Source organism: Scophthalmus maximus, chromosome 1, assembly GCF_022379125.1.
Source record: "Scophthalmus maximus strain ysfricsl-2021 chromosome 1, ASM2237912v1, whole genome shotgun sequence".
Taxonomy (NCBI): domain Eukaryota; kingdom Metazoa; phylum Chordata; class Actinopteri; order Pleuronectiformes; family Scophthalmidae; genus Scophthalmus; species Scophthalmus maximus.
In genome coordinates, this window is record NC_061515.1 from 8,300,024 (window position 1) to 8,315,971 (window position 15,948).

The 15,948-nt window shown below is 42.7% G+C and overlaps 1 protein-coding gene across 1 annotated transcript in view; it reads right to left on the reverse strand.

The window, feature by feature from the left end:
• Positions 1-2,015: 2,015 nt before the first annotated feature.
• Positions 2,016-15,948, reverse strand: part of LOC118312797 (transmembrane protein 65-like) — a 30,625-nt gene continuing 16,692 nt past the window's right edge. The window contains exons 4-8 of the mRNA XM_035637727.2: positions 15,723-15,790; positions 14,874-14,928; positions 11,023-11,065; positions 6,177-6,282; positions 2,016-5,437 (exon numbers count right to left, since the gene is read on the reverse strand). Coding sequence (XP_035493620.2) covers positions 5,279-5,437; positions 6,177-6,282; positions 11,023-11,065; positions 14,874-14,928; positions 15,723-15,790 — 431 coding nt within the window. The 3' untranslated portion in view covers positions 2,016-5,278. The remainder of the gene's footprint in view (positions 5,438-6,176; positions 6,283-11,022; positions 11,066-14,873; positions 14,929-15,722; positions 15,791-15,948) is intronic.

Sequence of the window (15,948 nt, forward strand, 5' to 3'; positions counted from 1 at the left end):
TGCGTGGGTTCTCTCCGGGTTCTCCGGCTTCCTCCCACAGTCCAAAGACATGCAGAATGGGGTTAGGTTCACTGGAGACTCTAAATTGACCGTAGGTGTGAATGTGAGAGTGAATGGTTGTTTGTCCCTGTATGTGGCCCTGCGATAGGCCGGCGACCTGTCCAGGGTGAACCCCGCCTCTCGCCCAATGTCACCTGGATTAAGCGGTAGACGATGGATGTTATTTCCTTGCTTTTCGTCAAAGATAACTATGACTCATGAGATGTTTGGGAGCATTGGGAGTTTTAAAAGTTGCACAGCGGCTTGGCTATTGAGCACATTAGTTTTCGACTACAACAATAAGGGGTTCGTTACACTGAGGTTTGCTAACAAGTTGCATTGCAAGAATATTTTTTGTTTGTGTTTCAGTGCCTGGGGAAGAAAAGGTTACGTTTCCCTGGAAAATGTCAAGTTGTCCATTTTAAATTCATTATATGAGTTGCCTAATGGAGATGCTATGTCTTTATTTGGGTATGATATAACAGCATGTTGAATTATGATCATATTGGAGACACGATTTTAATTTTAATGCATTTAATTAACTCCTTTCATATTGTTTTTTAAATATTTGGGATTTTGCCATTTTACATTTTTAATTCAGCTCTTTAATTCTTAATATGTAAAGCCTCAGAGTCGAACCTCTGAAAAAACAAGACATAATAATCACACTTCTTAGCTTCTCTTTTCCCTGTTCGTAAAGATAGTGATATTTAATTTTTGTATTATTTTAACATTTAACTGCACAAAGGAGTTAATGAAGTGTCAGTAGTGAATGGTCTGGGGATCTGCAGCCATTTCTATGTAAGAGGCTGTCTCACCTGCAATTATTAACATTTAGATGGGAGAAAAATAAAAACTTCATGGTCCCGCGACAGACAATGTCGAACACTGCCTGCACTGAAACTCCTCAAGAGTTGTGTGTGTGTGTGTTCCTAAATATAGCTTTGCTCTAACATGAAATTGGTTTTGTCAAACAATGGCCTTATTAACTGATATGGAACTAGCTGCAACCTTTAAATTAATTTTTGGTATGTGTTTTCAGTGCAGGTAAATGAGTACATAAACACACACACATATATATATATACAAGGTATGACTGTGTTGTCAGATTAAGCAGCTATTTGTATGACTTAACCCTGATTATAAAGATATTTATGTTTTTGCAAACGTATGTATGATCAAATATATTGTGTGTGTGTGTGTGTGATTTTTTTCTGATGACCCTACTGTTCCCTTTTAGTATTGTTTGTATGGAGGACAGAGTGAGCAGTATAGAAAACTGATGAGTAACAAATAAAGCTTCAATGAAACAAGTTTTTTATGTTTATTTTACATTTTAAGTTGATACGTGATTAATAATAACAATGAGGAATTATGTAGACAAACGTGAAAGAGCTGTAAATCCAATCCTTCGAGTGTCTTTCAGAAGCAAGTGAAACCTCTGTAAATATGAACTATACGTGCCAGTGAGTTGTAGTTGTTATTTACCTGTTAACACTTGACTCTGCCCACTCGGTTAGTCAAAGCCTCTCCATGCGACGTCCGTCCCAAGCTGTAAAATCTCTGATGATCGTCTCTGATGAGTGGCTGCCTCTCTGTCCCTTGTGTCACCTCACACACAGCTAATGACAACCAGGGGGAAAGAAAATGGGACACAGACGGCAACAAGCAACGAAATGAAAAATACAGATGTAGCGGAACGTGGTTCGCCACAGAATAAAATAAAGAAGCTGAGGAAAGAGCTGAATTATGGTTTGTTCTACAAAGATCTTCTTGAAGGGCCTGGACAGGATCATCCGTGTGCTTTATAAATATTATTGTCTTAATATAGTGTCTTCACTCTACTAATTAGAAGATTTTGTTTTACTTTATTCGAGTTCAAGTATCAACTGTTATGTATGTGAACAGATAGAACGAGATAACTCGCATTAACCCACGAATAGAAAAACAAATATGTCATGAAATCATGCACAATGTAAAGTCCACACCAGGCCAGATGTTTGCAGCCAGGTGGTAAGTGTTTAATCAAAGCAGATAAAATCTTCACACAGAAACAGACTCTATTCTCTAACGCAGATTTTTCTCCATAGTATATTTGAGTAATCATTTATATTTTTCTTTTCTTTTTACATTTTTACAGAGCACATACTTCATACATACAAAAAAAAATACTGTATATTAGCGGGGCACTGACAGAAAGCAAAGTCATCCACCCAAAAAGACAATGTACTTTATCCTCATTGCAAGATGGAAAGAAATTCTTGTAAATTCAGAATTTATGCTGATGAATTGAGATAATTGATAAGATTTTTGTGACATTTATGTTTTAACTTGTGTTTGAAGGATGAGGCTACTGAGATAGCTAACGTCCGATATGACCAAACCAGTTCAAACCCCAGTGATGTGAGTTAGAACCGAAGCCTTTATCTCAGGTCCTGGGGGTTTGGTGCAACAGCAGCCGTTCGATGCTTCATAAATGCAGCAGAGCTCCATCATGACAAAAACATTAAAACCAGTCTCCCTATCACTGGCACATGCAACCCTCAAATACAAAAATAACAGGAGGTATAAAAAGAAAGCAAGCTCCTAAAATATGCATTCATGCACCTGCACTACAGTTTTGAACACACCAAAGAGGTGACCTGTCGTGATTAAACATTGCTCCAGTTTTTTAGGATAATAAATCAACTCTGAGCTCCTGTCAACCGAGAAGACGATCAAACTTGACTATCTAGAGGAAGTAAAAGTCGTAACAACTGTAGATCTCCTCTGATTTCATCCCAGTAACACATACGTTTAGTGGTGCAGTGCACAGTGAATCTGGGAAAAAGGGTAATAGCCCCAAAATTACAGTATTTTGACACAGAGATTATATTTTCTCACCATGACTGACTACGCACTAAAGACAGTGTCAAAGCACTGAGGCAGGCAATTTAATTTAATGATGCAACACAAGGGGGTGAATTGCTGCTTTTGTCGGAAACCATTGCTATCGTCACATTATGCCCATTGAGCAGCCATCTTGTCATAACCTTCTGCTTCTTGTATGATTCACACCAAATATTATCCAAAATTTCCAAATTGTACTTTGGCAGTTCACATCCCAGCAGAGCTGTTAGCAATCTGCAATGCAACATAAAAAAGGCGATCATATTTTTAAACAACTTATATTCCTTATTGGCCATAAAATACTAAATAAATCAAAGATTTACATTTTAATCCAGTCTGAGTTTTTTTTATATTCTAACACCTCCAGTGATTCTTCTGCTGCAGTACATTTTAGAACAGGTTGTACTTTTAAATTATTCTAACAAAGTAAACATGTAATATATATTTTTTTATTAGCAGTGCATGCAAGGAAATCAAGCAAATGAGAGAAAACATATTCTAACTACTTAAATATTCAATTATTTGTACATTTCCATGTTTATCACTGTTTAGGATCCATAGTAACAAAGAACTAAAAGAATCTCATTCAGGGAAAGTCTCCTTTGCGAGTGTGTCATCATTATGAGAGCACGTTTAGTAAGTAAGTATGACAAATGTGTTTCTGTGCTGACAAATATATTTTCTTAACATTGTCCCTACAGTGAGAACATAGAAGAATAATAGCCAGTTTATTAGGAGAAAAACAAATATGTTTTCTGTGAGGAAAATACAGTTCAGTGACATGCGGCTGCTTCCTTCAATTTCAACGTCCAAACAAATCCAATGACACACAAACCACAATTTTTAGTTCTGTGGCTGAGATGAGTGACAAAAATAAATAAAATAAAAGATAAATTAAGAAATCAATAATTCAGACTTGGATATATGGGAGTGTCCTACCATCCCAAATACAGCCTTCCTGCTGCAGATCACATAGTCTGCTTTTTCGAAATAAGCACAATGATTGAGAGCAATAATTACAGAGAGGTAAAGTGATAGATTATACACGTTGAAGGGTCTGGCTACTGACCAGGGAAAGCAAACGGGTGATGAATTATACCTGTATGTACGATGGTGGTAGGAGTCCAACAAGACTTTAAATCTCAGCCAGTGGAGGGCAGCAGAGCAGAGACTTTGTAAATCAAGGTCAATGTTGTGTGTGAGCATTAAAAAGCAGCAACAGCCTTTCCACAGAGCAATGATCATGTCTTATAGTGTAATTTACTGTATCAGAGGTGTGTGTGGCTCGGCTGCACGTCGGCCGGTGCAGCGCGGGACGATATAAATCATGTGCTATTGGAGCCAGAGGGTCAAAGGTCTCAGGTGGTTCAGGGTCGGGGGTTTGTTATCTTCCCTGCCACAGCTCCTCTCGCTCCCTCTGCCTCTCTGTGTCTTTCCCCTTCCTGCTCAACTCTTTCTGAAGAAAGAAACACACTGTTCTTTACTGGGACTGCATTGACCTGCTCGCATACTGTGCTCCACACGAGAGGTGTTTTTCTGCATGGTTCTGCAGTGGGCCATATTTAATATGAAGTTCATCACCAACAAGAAACAAAAATAAAGAAGTAATTCCAAAACAAACAAAATGAAAGGTAGCAGACTGTCACGGAGCTCGGATGAGGCAGGCTGGCAGGATTATTTAAAGACATCATGAAAATGCAGACATACCTGTAAAGCTGAAAAGGAACAGTACTTGTACTGCAAATGTGACAGGAGAGGTCTCTGACATGGTTTCTAATACTTCTGAATCAAGCTGGAATATACTGTATGGTGGCTCTTTGTTCAGTCTTCCTTCATCAGAGATTAATTTCTCACAATATACACAAAGCCTCCAACGTCAAAATGCCACGTGAGACACTGTTTTACTTCGCGGAGCCCTCACCTTCATTGAGCCGACCTGCCATCCAACCATCTCGAGTGGGGAGGGTGGTGGTCGCTCCCTCCAGCAGACTCAGAACACAGGAGAGAAAAAGGGCCACTGCACAGTGTGTGACAGATACATGAGTTTCAGCCTGTGTTAGTCAGAGGGAGGTGAGCTTACGGTGCAATAGTTGAAGTAGCAGCAGTCCACTGAATCCACAGTCTCATGTCTCCTCGAGAGGCGGTCACGTCCCTGTGCTTAAGTTAAATCAAATCTAAAACCCTCCTCAGAATACCTGTGATTGGTTGATTCAGCCTTGCTCACAAAGTAAAACACCCAGCGATGGGACTGGTTGGGGAGATTCCCACAAAACTCCAGTCCACCAGGCAAGGCCAATCAGTCCCAGTTTGAAGTATCCTAACGGATTCCAAATAATATTCGTCTCCAGGCTCAGTTTTTGCTGCTCTCGGTGGGAGCAGGTGGAGCAGACTGCGTTTTCTCGGTCGCCTCCTCCGGGCCTTCTTTCTTCTTCTTCTCATCATCGTCCTTGAAGAACAGAAGAGGAAACATGCCCAGGATACAGCCGATGCCAACGCCAAAGGCTTTGCCCTGAAGACGGGAGGATGAAAGTAAGAAGGTAAAATGACTGAACACATTTTGAGAGTATTTTTAAAAAATCATCCGCAACTACAATCCTGTAATATCAAGTGGATAATCTTGCATTTGCATTTGACAAAAGTGACCATGCTCTTTGTATTTGATCATACTTTTACTATGTTTTGCCTGAGCGCCTAGTTTAGCTTGGACTAAATTCACCAAAGCACAAGGAAACGTTTTCATAATTTTGTTGTCCTAAATACTTTAATGCAGCACCTGACCTGTTCCACCGAACAGGCAAAGGGAAGATGCCCAAGCCTGAAGGCCACTAAATGTCCAAACACTGACACATTGATTTCCTGTTACACTTTGACATGTTTTTCTTCTTTATATTATTTTACGTCTGCAAGGAAATAAAACCGGTCAGAACGATTGACGTGACCTTTCACAACCAGCCAGGAGCCTCCCGATTGGAACTAAATGCATCACACACTTCAGCAGCCGCAGCATATTAGAAAATCATTCAGGTCTAATTTCCTGGCAGAATGAGTGTGTGACCGAAAGGGCACATCACTGAGACTTGTGTTTCTGTTGTCTTGGTTCATGCTCACGAGGCATCACACCACGACATGTTCTTCACTAAAAGGCCCACTCTGAAAGGGGTTTATATTAATGTTTATTTCAAGTGAGTCATGCATTTAGGTCCTGCAAGACGGCAGAGGTGGAGTTGAGGGTTGTGGGGGGAACCAACCGCATGAGAGCTGACTCTGGTCTGCCACATGTCAGCCTGTTTGGGGCTCAGGTCGGGAATCTGCATCCCGAGTCGAGACGCCAGGGCCTCCACGTAACCTGCCAGTCTGTGAAGAGAGGGAGGGAGCGACAGACACGGACACGACGGACAGAAAGAAGAAATTCAGTGTAAAAGAGAGATGCAAAAATGAATCACTTCTGTTCAGCGAACCATGAAGGTGCCGTGGGAAACGGTGAAACATTCAGTTTAAATTTTTTTCTTTTTCAAACTGGGCAAAGAAAGACGTGGTGGACGTGTTCAGGTGTCCGCTGACTGCATTATCTACTGTATATATGCAGTTCACATTGTATGCAATATTTCCTTTTTTATATTTCCATGTCTTTATATTGCATGTTAACTTATTTATTACTTTTTTCTTTTTTACTGATTATTCTATTCTTACTATCCCCTTGCTGTTCCCATAGTGCCACTAATAAAGGATGATCTTATTTGTTATTATCTTATCTATGTTCTTCTCTTCCATCATGCTCGTCTTATGAGGTGCGTTCATATGTGAATGTGAATTCTTTGGCTCTAGACTAGATTTTGTACAAATGTTGAGGGGAAAAAAAGCCTTCAAAAGAAACATGGTTAGAAAAAACGTGTCTAATTACAGAATTACAGAATTTATCTGCAGGGTTGATTCTGTAATTCCTATATTGGTTCATGTACAACCGCAGATCAATGTTCCATTCTGCTCCTCGTCGCTGCCGACGTTCATGAACCCGGCGGGGTGTCGAAGAGGAGAGGGAGAGAAAGACATTCAGTGTGGAAAGATTAAAAATCACTTTCAGCCTTCTGCAGGCGTTCACACAGATGACAGGACAAGGACAGATGGCAGAGAACAACGCACAGTGTTCACTGAGCAACACTGTAACATTGGAATCTCCTCAATCATCCAAAAACTCTTTTTGTTGTTGTTCATTTCAATTCAAAGAGGAACATTTCTGAGTTACTGAAAAAAAAAAAATCCACCTTCTGTACCGCACAGATTGTGAATGTTAGGAAGAAGTAATGGAACAAAACAAATTGCATTGAATAATGACAATGTTACTTCTGGCCATGTTTACAGTCAGATTGTCATGATATCAAAGACCTGAGCTTCTGACACGAAGACAAAACCATGTGTCACAGTATAAAAATCTGTCAAACAATTTATGGTGCAAAGCAGTTGACGACGAGAGGCTCATTTTGGGTTGAGAGCTAAAGTATAAGCTGATGTGTCTCAATTATTTCTGACCAGACCACAGGCGAGCAAGAAGGCACAGAGGCTAATACACACTGAGCTGATTGCAAATGCAAACACATTACCAAAAAAACCCCTCAAAACATTTGAGTTATTATCGATAATGGAGAGCTACTGTACTTCACTGACATGTGTCATGTCATGTGTCCAGTCAGCTGAAACACACACGCACGCACGCACGCACGCACGCAAACACGCACGCACGCACGCACGCACGCACGCACGCACGCACGCACGCACTGGAGATGTAGGATTTCAGTGAGCCGGGTCTGGTTCAGTCACTGGCACTAATGGATCCTCAGTCCACTGCACACACAAATTAGCTGCAGATGGTGCTGTCGAGTCAGAGGAGGGATACGTAGCAAATAGGATATTTAAAAGAAAGATAAGGAAACGAAGTGTGTGTGTGTGTGTGTGTGTGTGTGTGTGTGTGAGCCTGGAGCCCACAGTCATACTAGAGTAGAAATAGTAGAAATATAAACATTTTAATGTAAAAATGAAATATAATCACAACAGTCATTTTTGCAGCATTGGCGGTGATTGCACTGTGGCAGATGACTAATGTTTCCATTGTCAAAACTGTTCTTTGTTTCTCTCTCAACATCTATGAGATGTAAACTCATCACTGAACCAAATACTTGCTGCTGACTCCACACAAAACTTCTGATTTGTCTCCTACCGACTGCGCAATGACACAGACACTCGTGCGATTCACGTCCAATCCAGGCCAAATATCTCACACACTCGCAAGAGCAGAAGGCAAAAATAAATCAGGTCGGCGCCAGAAAACAAAACACCGCAGTGCTCAAAAAACAATAAATGATGATATCTTCTGAAAGTTGGATCTGTCTACTGGTGTGGACAGAAGGCTGGAACCCAAACTGGCTCGATCACAAGCAACAATGAAACATTTTACCATCTAGTTTTCTTTCTAGAATCCATAATCAAAGCTTTCCCTGAAGCGCGGAGAATAAGACTCTGTGTTCGGCTGCGTTGGATCTTAAACTGTTAAAGGGCACAGCTGCCCTCATATATAAAACAGAGGTTCCTTTGGCAGAGATGTGCATGAAATATAAAATGCAGGAATTCAAAAAACGTCCCGGCGATTAATGATGGTTGTTGATGGTGAATATGATGCGTGAGAAAAGGGTGGTTGTGTGTTCTGCGATGACACTTAATAGATCATCCTTCAACATGATAAACTCGGATTAGGCCACGAATACGTATCCGTCGTACTGAGTTATCATTGAGAGAAACACTGTATACCCTCTGGTCTATAACAGATCACGGCTCTGGAAAATGAGATTTTCCCTGAGGGGATCAATGAAGTATCACACTGAATGTTAATCCTGACCGAAAAAAAAAATGACTTTTGAGAAATTCCTTCGTGAACTTTTTAATAATACAAGGATCGTGGGATATTTGACTGTTTATCCCAAGAATGCAAAAGGTGTATGGTAGAGATTGATTAGAATATTTTGGGGGCCGATGCCAACACTGATATATTGGCAGACATTTATTTTTTATTATTTTTTAACTCGACAATGATCAGATCAGTATCAGGATCAGAAATACTTGATCGATCCACGGGGGAGTTTGGCCTGATTTGTAAGATGTCGTAATCAAACCCTTGTTACAAAGAAATACAATCAAGGCTTGATATTTTAGAGTTTTAACCATAAACTTTACTATGAATAAAAAAGATTATGGAATTTCAGAATAAACAATTAGTTATCTAATGTAAACATGAACGCGCATCTTTCCAGCATTGTTTTTTATTGTAAGATAAAAGTTTTCATCTGGGTCTGGCTCTAGTGGAGATGTCGCAACTGAGGCCGAGCAGCAGAGCTCAGTCACTGTTTCTCGGATAAGGGCAAGGAGGAAAACAAACAGTGGGCGGGAGAATTTACAGGCTCTTTACACGCACGCGCTCAAGCCATTTGTCACTGGAATGAACCAACGCTGTAAGGCAGATGCAGATGCAGGAGCGGGTGTCCACAAAGTCTCCTGTGCAGCAGACAAACGGCCCTCACGCCCTCTGATGTAAATCCGTCAAAGCGAGAAAGGAAGAAAGAAAAAAACCACCCCTCTCTTGTCTGGCGCAATCGAGTCTCACCTTGACAAACTGGCCACAAGGGCTCTACACTCCAATTACGACTGAGCGGGAGACAAGCACGCGAGCCGAGCCACGAGTGCGTCCGCTGAGAGCCTTTCCAGGAGCCACAACGACTCGTCCAATCAATCCCACTGAAGCGATGCAGAGGCAGCGGCAGCGTCCCGGTGCTGTGGGTCCACTCGTCGCCTGCTCTGCCGACTCTCTGGATTCAAACAAGAGCACTGATCTCCTCCTCTTGTCACTGACATACGAGCGACGGATTGCTCGCGACACACGGGCGAAGGCCTCATTGTGGTTGGTTAAGTGGCGACAGTCATGAATCAGCTGATTGAAGCTAATGATTTAAGACGCATCGCCGTCTTTTTCTGTCAGAGACAACAAACAAACTAACTAACAACAACAACAACGACGACGACGAAAAACAGCCTCCAGGTCCCGTAGAGCTCATTATGCATATCGATCACATTTGGTCACATGGTGCACGCAGCTGTCACGAGCAGCTGCAAACACACCCAGGAGATGTTGTTTCAATGCATTTTTCACATCATAATTTTGGAGGAACAACCACGGCTTCATTTTGTTTCCGTCGGTGGAAATTAGAGCCCGATGATATATATCGTTTGGCCGATAATATCCATTATGAGCCCTTCACAAACATATCGTCTGGGCGTATGTTAGTTGATATGTTCCCCCGGAGTTTTCTGTAGGTTTTATTTTACAGACCAACGCAGAACGGATGCGCATTTATGTTTCTGGTCCTCAAAAATGTTAAATTATAAGCCCAGTATTATGAAGTAATATGTTCTGTGGGATGGACAACATGATGGCCAGTATCTAGTCACTTATCCTTCTGTAACCTGAACATCTTAGAAATGGCAGGTAAAGGCAGGTGACATAGTAATTTCCTCATTCATGCTCACCTTGTTCACACTGTCCTGATTTAATCAAACCACACTGATGAATTGAAATTACTGGCTTTCACTTATTCAGGGTAAAGTGTCCTTTGTGCTTCGCACAGCCTCCGTCGTCTTTCCTCTGGGACACAAACCTCTGGAGGCTGCATTTCATTCCCTCCCTCGCTGATCATCATGCTTATCTTCCTCCGGGGCCCACGTCCATAATTACCTATTAATGCTGAACATTTTAAAGACATATAGCCTTCACTGAAGGAAGCAGCGTGACATTAAAACCTTTTTCACGTCGGTAAAAACTCATTAAAAAGAGACTCTTAATACTTATCATTGAAAGGGTTTTAAAGTGAAAGATGCTAGTGATTCTAAATTACACTGAAGTGTCTTTATTTCTATTCTCCTACATCCCACCCTGATTTGCAGACACTTCGTGCTTAACAGCTGCCTGTGTGTGCGTGTGTGTGTGTGCGTGCGTGTGTGTGTGTGTGTGCGTGTGTTTGTGTGCGTGTGTGTGCTTTGGTGTGAATTTCTCACCCTAGTCCTGCCAGATCTGACACCAGGTTGCCGAGGGCAGCAGCTGTAGAGAATGTGAGAAGAGAAAGAGACGTGACTGCAAAATGAGTTGGTGATAATTGGTGTTTGTGTGGAGGACAGGCAACAGGCACAAGACACAGGATGACACACTTCTTACCTGCCATTCACCTGCCAGCGGACCTCGTGGCATCCTTCCCCACTGGCAGGCTTCTACAGTTTTGTGCTTTTAATATCACTGTATGTGAACTATATTACCCGAGGAGAACCATCTGACACAAAGTGGGAAAACAAGCCTTAATTTGTGTGCTTTCCTTCGTGGAACATCGTGTCAGAGGTACCCAGGGAGAGGGATCAACCTCATTTGGAAGATGTCATTTGTTTTGTGCATCAGGTGAGTGCCAATACTGGAAGACAGTGTGGGCGTAGTGTAGTTACAGCCTCAGAAAACACCGTGTCCTTTGGTGACACAACTTAATTAAAACATGCATCTGTAGCTGAGGGCGAGGTGTTGGGCAGGAGAAGGAGGGACACCCGGACGTCAGTTATTGTGCTTTATCCATGGGGCAGTTTTTTTTGTTTTTTTTTACAATAACCATGAATGCCTATTTTAAACCAATGTTGGTTTCTGCACAGGACATGATGGACGACCACAGCACGCTTTTCGATTCACAGCTGAAGCCCATATTGACCCGCCCCCTGAGCCGAACGACTTCCCACGAATAATGCGAGCCGCAGATCAGGAGAAGAGGATAGGGACACGTGGAAGTGGCTGATGAAACGTGACCAAGGAGCACACCTACGAGTCGTTGCGCCTCGATATATCGCGGCCTCTGTCACTAAGGGAGGTGGGTCAGGTGGGGTAGGGGGGCAGGAGTTGCCTTGAGGCGTCGGCTTGTTCTGAATCCTGCTATGTCGCCGTATTAGCTTCTCCGTCAAGAGAGAAGGAAGTGATTTGTGTGTCTGTGTGTTGCTGCAGCAGCACAGAAAAACGAAGCAGCGGCGCCGTTCCTGCTGAGACACAATCTCCATCCAACTTTGGAGGGGAAGTATTTATGACTTCGGTCTGATCTTGGCTGCAGTTACTTTTCGGATCTGTAGTCACACATCTGAACAGAGGATCCACATCATAAGACTCAACAGAGGGGCAGTCTGCTGAGGGGAAGCCAATGTGCGCGGCAGCGATCTGGGTAAGTGTTTTTGTTTACTGTGTCTCGGCAGGCCCGCGACCTCGACCTCGACCTCGACCTCGACCCCGACCCCGACCCCGACCGCGACCCCGACCCCGGCCAGGGGAGACTCCCCTGGCCGCTGCAACAAAGCATCAATGTGAACCGGTTGCTGGTTGGTCGTCCTCGGCTCTGATCAAGGACGTGAGATCGTAGCGCGGCGAGGAGCCCGGCGCATGACTTCATCACAACTCCAGAGAGGGAAGACAGAGAGTCAGGGAAACAAGGCCAATCGGCTGGTGCCGAAACAAATCAGTAGATCTGTGTTTCCCCGTCTGACTGTACATCAGGGAAGAAGAACACGAGAAGAAAAACACTGACTGTTATGTGATTAGAGAAGAATCACATGTTCATCACATGATCGTTTGGTGGCTATACACTTTTTGCTCTGGATTGACGATCGTAAGACTAATTTACAAAGGGAGCTTTCGTGGAAGCACTTCCAAAGATGAAGAATACAGCATTACAGACACTTTGACATCGTCTTACACGCTCCACCCATCGCTCTCACTAATTAGAGTAAAGGGAGACGGAGTAAATCAAAGGGAGAACGGAGCTGGTCAGAGAAAGGCCGAGAGGGAGAGTCTGGGCAAAACTGAAACAGTTCTAATACATATTTTTTTGTTGGGTCAGATAGGATGGATAGAAATACTTCGATTTTTTTATAACATTTAGACAATATATATAAAAAAATATAATTAGTTCCCTGTTCTTTTGCAGTCATCGTTCACAGTTACTTTCCAAATCTGTCGGGTCCTGAAGCTAAACCAGAGACACTGTCTGCTCGTGTATTTTTATTTTATTTTATTTCCACCAATATACTACACTGGTGGATAAATGGACCGTGAAACAATATGAAATTACAAATGTGAGACAGTGGGAACTTTTTCATCGGGGCATTTCTGGCTTTTGTCCGCAAGGCTGAATTACACGCAGCGATGTTCACAGACTGAGAAATGTGAGCAGCGCCTGTCGATACCTGCAGCCTTTCGCTGGTATGACAAAAACAACGCCGACACAAGCACACCCTCATGGAATCTCTGTCTCTCTGTCTCACTCTCGTTCTGTTACCAAGCGGCGTCGGGTCTGTGGAAACTGCTCTCAGATCAAAGCTGTGAACCAGAGACGTGAGGGGAAGAGGTGACGGAATGTGATGGAAACGCGCCACGTTGTGAAGGTTGTGAAGGTTGTGAAGGTTGTGAAGGTTGTGAAGGGCATGGCTCCTTGAGGGCAGATGATTCAGTTTGATATCATCTTTTTGAATGGATTTAATCCTGCTCGGAGGTTTTCCCCACATCTGTGGGCCTACTGTCAAACCTGGATTTCAAGAATCGCACCACTCACTCTGAAATTGAATTTTAAATTTTCTGCCTGAGTTTGCAAACCTGATAACGCTCTGGTCCATAAATCCCACAGGGGCCTGAAATTGCTTCCTTGGATTAATCAAAACCCCCATCTCTACCAAAATCCTGAATTTGAGAACCGTTTTGAATTGGAAATCGAGCGCAGGATCAAGTCCTACTTGATCAAATGCCTCCTCTCTACAGATCACCCCTCATGAATCCATTTTTCTCTTTGCTCTGTAATCCTCCGGTTCCCAGTCAAACGCAGTGTAGGAGAAATGCCAGTCTTCTACATCATCTACTCTTCTACAGCATCAGCTTTGACTCATCCAAGTCTTGCGATCAGTTTACTGAGTCTCGCGAGCACCAGCAGCCTCGACAGAACCACAAGAGGAAAGGTGAGACCTGCAGAGATTGGCAGGTGGACGACGTGCGAACGCTGGTTGCTTTTCAAATGCTATTAAATACGCAAACAGGCACAGTCCTCATTCTTCTTCAGTGCTTTCTGCATTTATTCATATTCACATTCACTGTAATGTCGAATAAAAACCTCGGTGCCTCGACCAGATACAATGAATAGGGACATGTGATGATATTAAAATGCAAATGTGCCTCTTTAGACTAAGTGGATATGACTACACCACACTGCAGGTGAACTGTATTATCATATTCATGAAGTTATCATTATTGAGGCCAGGCACCGACTCTCTGCTTTTATTGTCCTCTCAGGTTATCTCACTTTATTTTGGATTAGTGTCACGGCAGCGGTCCGATTGTTTGTTTAGCATCAAAGCTTCATAATGAGACTGTGTCTTCTGTCCGCTGTACGCCGCGGCGTTCATACAAACAGGGTAAATCACTTGGGAGTGTCGTCAGGCAGGAACGTGTTTTCTGAACCTAAACCGAGTCTGCTGGGTAAAACTGTCAAAGTTGCAGTCAACATTTTCCTCAAACCTGTCTGTAATCTGAGCAATAAATACGTGCAAATACACTGGAGAGAAGATATACAACAAAGGTGAAAGGTCAAAGCCCGAGAAATCTACGAAACACACGTCCCACGGATATGTAACTCACTTATTAATAAGAATTTACCAAATTTGTAGCAACGCAGATGTTTTTCTTTTGTGTTATCAGTGCAGGCATTACTACCAATGCGCAACAACCCCCCAAATTGTTTGTGCTTATAAAAACCTATAAGAGACTCAAGTGTCAGACACGTGCTCTTCAGAAAAGAATCGAAACATTTCTAAGTGTAAGTTACATTTAGACGGGATTCTCTTACCTGCCATAGTGGAAATGCCGAGGACAACACCGATGGATAACTCAATCTGCGTGCCCTGGGAAATGAACACACACACACACACACACACACACACACACACACACACACACACACACACACACACACACACACACACACACACACACACACACACACACACACACACACACACACACACACACACACACACACACACACACATTACATCTTTGAGTTTATGGTTTCTTTGCTTTGGAAAGCAGTCTGAGATCTTCTGGACAGCAAGAACAAAGGGAAGACTCCGGAAGACCAGACCACAGTCAGAGCTGTACAGTCACTGACTTATTGAATGCGTTTGCCGAGCCCACGTTAAAAAGATCCAAACATCAGTATGGTCGAAATATTCTAATTTGTATAGTATATATTGGTTTTCAGACAAAGCCATAACAGTTCAGGCTTTTCTATTAAGAGGAATTCTCTTTTGTTTTTCTCTTGTCTCTATTAGTTTCTCTCTCTCCATTTGTCTTTCCAAATCCCTAGGAGTTCGTCTGCTGTTACAGAATCAACCCTGCGGTGCGAGCACACTTTTAATTAAATCAGAAAAATGTATTACACTTAAGTCTCTGAGCAGTTCCATTCAGTTCCACTGAGACTTCATTATTTGAACAACTTTACGGAGACGAGGGACAGTTCGCTGCGAGAGAAATACGGAAATATACAGCAACATCAAACAAACACGATTCATTTCTCTCCTTCTCCCCCGATGCCTCGGTCCAAACTTCCCGACGGTATCATGAGCACACACAACATATTCTCCGAGTAAATCTCCGTACGCACGGAGCCGCTGGGGACTACGCAGCTCACACTTACAGCTACAATCATGATGCAGTTGTCCAGGAATCCAAATCCGACGAAAGGGAGAGCGTTGTGCAGCAAAACTGTGAAATGACAAACACAAACGATAAGTATGCAGATTATGAATGAGTCTGCATTTCCAAGTAGCGACCTCTCGGACATAATTGAGCCTCGCTGCAACAGAATGAACACAAAAGACACCGGAGCATTACTTCACTGGACATAAAACACTCCTGTGCTT